The sequence below is a fragment of the Eimeria maxima genome, genomic scaffold (assembly GCF_000499605.1).
Source record: "Eimeria maxima Weybridge genomic scaffold, Emw_scaff31, whole genome shotgun sequence".
Taxonomy (NCBI): Eukaryota; Apicomplexa; class Conoidasida; order Eucoccidiorida; family Eimeriidae; genus Eimeria; species Eimeria maxima.
Window position 1 is genome coordinate 82,507 of NW_013563800.1, and position 2,500 is coordinate 85,006.

Genomic DNA, 2,500 nt, shown 5'->3' on the forward strand with positions numbered 1-2,500 from the left:
GCCACCCTGTCCTCCTCGTCTCCTGCTGCTGCTGCTGCTGCTGCTGCTGCTGCTGCTGCTGTTGCTGCTGCTGTTGCCAGTGGTTCCTGTAGCACTTAGACGAGTGCTGCTGCCACCATCAACGTCTGCTGCAGCAGATGCAGCAGCAAGAGATGAAGGAGAATCACCATATCTATCCTTCATGCTGCTGCTGCTGCTGCTATCCATAAAAGATACACTGCTGCTGCTGCTGCTGCTGCTGCTGCTGCTGCTATTTGCTGCAGCTGCCGTATGGGGCGCTAAAGAACGACTCCCGCTGCTGCTTCTGCTGCTGCTTGTAGAAGCACGATGCAGCAGACGGCGGTGTGTAATAATGTTTTGCTGCTGCTCTGCAGCAGCAATAGCAGCAGCAAGCTCCTCAAAGGGATCTGCTGCAGACACTTCTGATAGAATATCGTCCCTCTTTATGAGACAAATAGATACCTGCAGCAGCTCAGGTCCCTCACCTGCTGCTGCTGCTGCTGCTGCTGCTCCTGCTGCAGTTGGTGCTGCTGCTGCTCCTGCTGCTGCTGCACCTCCTCCTACTGTATTGCTGCTAGCACTTTCCTTCAGTGCTGCTGCACATCCCTCTGCAGCTCGATGACTGCTGCTGCTGCTGTTGCTGTTGCTACTACTGCTACCACTGCTTCTGCTGCTGTTGCTGCTGCTGCTGCTGCTGCAGCAAAATCCCCTGCTGCTGCCCCATGATGCAGCAAGACGCACAGAGACACCCCGTGGCCATTTAGTGGGGACACCAAGAGCAACAAGATGGCTTGTAGCACTCTCTAATACAGCTACCACCTGCAGCAGCAGCAGCAGCAGCAGCAAAAGCAGCAGCAGCAGCAAGAGCAAGGATAGCAGCAGTCGTAAGAGAGGTAGCATGCTTACTAACTACAGCAGCAGCAGCAGCAACAGCAACAGCAGCAGACGCTGCAACAGCAGCAGCAGCAGTGACTAGGGATATCGCAGCCACAAACGAAAGCAGCAACTGCAGCAGACGTGCATACATGCAAAAAGCAGCAGCACAACTGCAGCAGCAAGACTGCAGCAGCAAGACTGCAGCAGCAGGAAGGTTAATAAGGACTTATAGTTGCTGCTTCTCACCTCTCTATGGCTGCTGCGAGCAGCAGCAGCAACAGGAGCAGCAGCAGCACCATTTAGCTGCTGCACTAGCAGCCGCAAGAAAGTTGCCTTTAGGCCAGGAGAAGCAAACCATACAGGTTTGCTGCAGAGACAGTCCGGCTGCAGCAGCAACAGCAGCAGCAACAGCAGCAGCAGCAGCAACAGTTGCAGCAACAGCAGCAGCAACAGAAGCAGGGGAACAACTTGACGGCCTGCCTTTTGCTGTCAATGAAGATATTGCTGCTGCTGCTGCTGCAGCAGCAGCAGCGAATTCAGCAGCAGCACGAAGCTGATCATACGAAGCAGCAGCAGCAGCAGCACCAAGAGCAGCAGTAGCAGCAGCAGCAGCAGGACTCACAATAGAAGGAATATACAGCCACCAGCGCTCCTGTGAGGAAATCTGCTGCAGCAGCTGCTGCAGTTCGCTGCAGCAGAAGGCCGTCCTCTTAACATGCCTGAGTATGCAGCTGCTGCAGCCGCAGCCTGCTGCTACTGCTGCGCTGCTGCAGCAGCAGCTATGCTCACTCATCATTGCTGCTGCTGCTGCTGCTGCTGTTTCTGCTGCAGCAGCAGGCTCTGCAACATGGACAGCAGCAGCAGCAGCTGCTGCATCGGCTGCAGAGAGGTCCTCATCTGAACCGCCTAAATCTCTAAGCTGCTGCTGTTGCTGCTGCTGCTGCTGTTGCAGCAGCAGCTGCTGCTGTTGTTGTTGTTGTTCTTGCTGCCTTTGCTGCTGCAGTGCTGATCCTGCAGCAGCACCCGCTGCTGCAGCAGCCGCAGCTGCTGCTGCTGCAGCGTCGGGAGCCACCTGATCGGATTCGGCTAGTATTCTTGTTGCGCTGCAGGAAGCAGCAACAGCAGCAGCAGCAGCAACAGCAGATGCTGATGTTGCTGCAGCTGCTGGTTCGCTGCTGACGAATGATTCTGTCATAAGAAATAGAAAAGGAATGGCAATGCTAGCCACTCCTGCTGCTGTTGCTGCTGTTGCTGCTGTTGCTGCTGTTGCTGCTGTTGCTGCTTATAATACTTGGGGAGAAAGAGAGCAGGGATGCGGCCTCTACGAGTGCCGCTGCTGGTGGTGCTGCTGCTGTTGCTGCTGCTGCCGCTGCACCTGCACCTGAAGACGGCATAAGGACACTGTCTGCTGCTGCAGTCAGCTGCTCACAATCGGTCCTGCTGCCGTTGCAGCTGTTGCTGCTGCTGTTGCCGCTGCCGCCGCCTTTTCTGCTGCTGCTGCTGACACAGCCGCTGCTGCTGTTGCCACTGCTGCTGCTGCTGGCACTGCTGCTGCCACTGCTGCTGCTTTGCGTGGGCTCGAATTAGCATCTGCTGTTGCTGCTGCTGTTACTGTTTTCCCGCT

At 56.0% G+C, this 2,500-nt stretch overlaps 1 protein-coding gene across 1 annotated transcript in view; it reads right to left on the bottom strand.

The window, feature by feature from the left end:
* The window catches only part of EMWEY_00005650 (hypothetical protein, conserved), a gene marked incomplete at both ends in the record, with an annotated part of 4,156 nt that extends 1,690 nt beyond the window's left edge, over positions 1-2,466 (bottom strand). Inside the window, 4 exons of the mRNA XM_013478200.1 lie at positions 1-819; positions 1,123-1,260; positions 1,499-1,979; positions 2,306-2,466. The exon at positions 1-819 is cut by the window's left edge and continues 79 nt beyond it. Of these exons, the coding sequence (XP_013333654.1) occupies positions 1-819; positions 1,123-1,260; positions 1,499-1,979; positions 2,306-2,466 (1,599 nt within the window). The remainder of the gene's footprint in view (positions 820-1,122; positions 1,261-1,498; positions 1,980-2,305) is intronic.
* Positions 2,467-2,500: the final 34 nt, after the last annotated feature.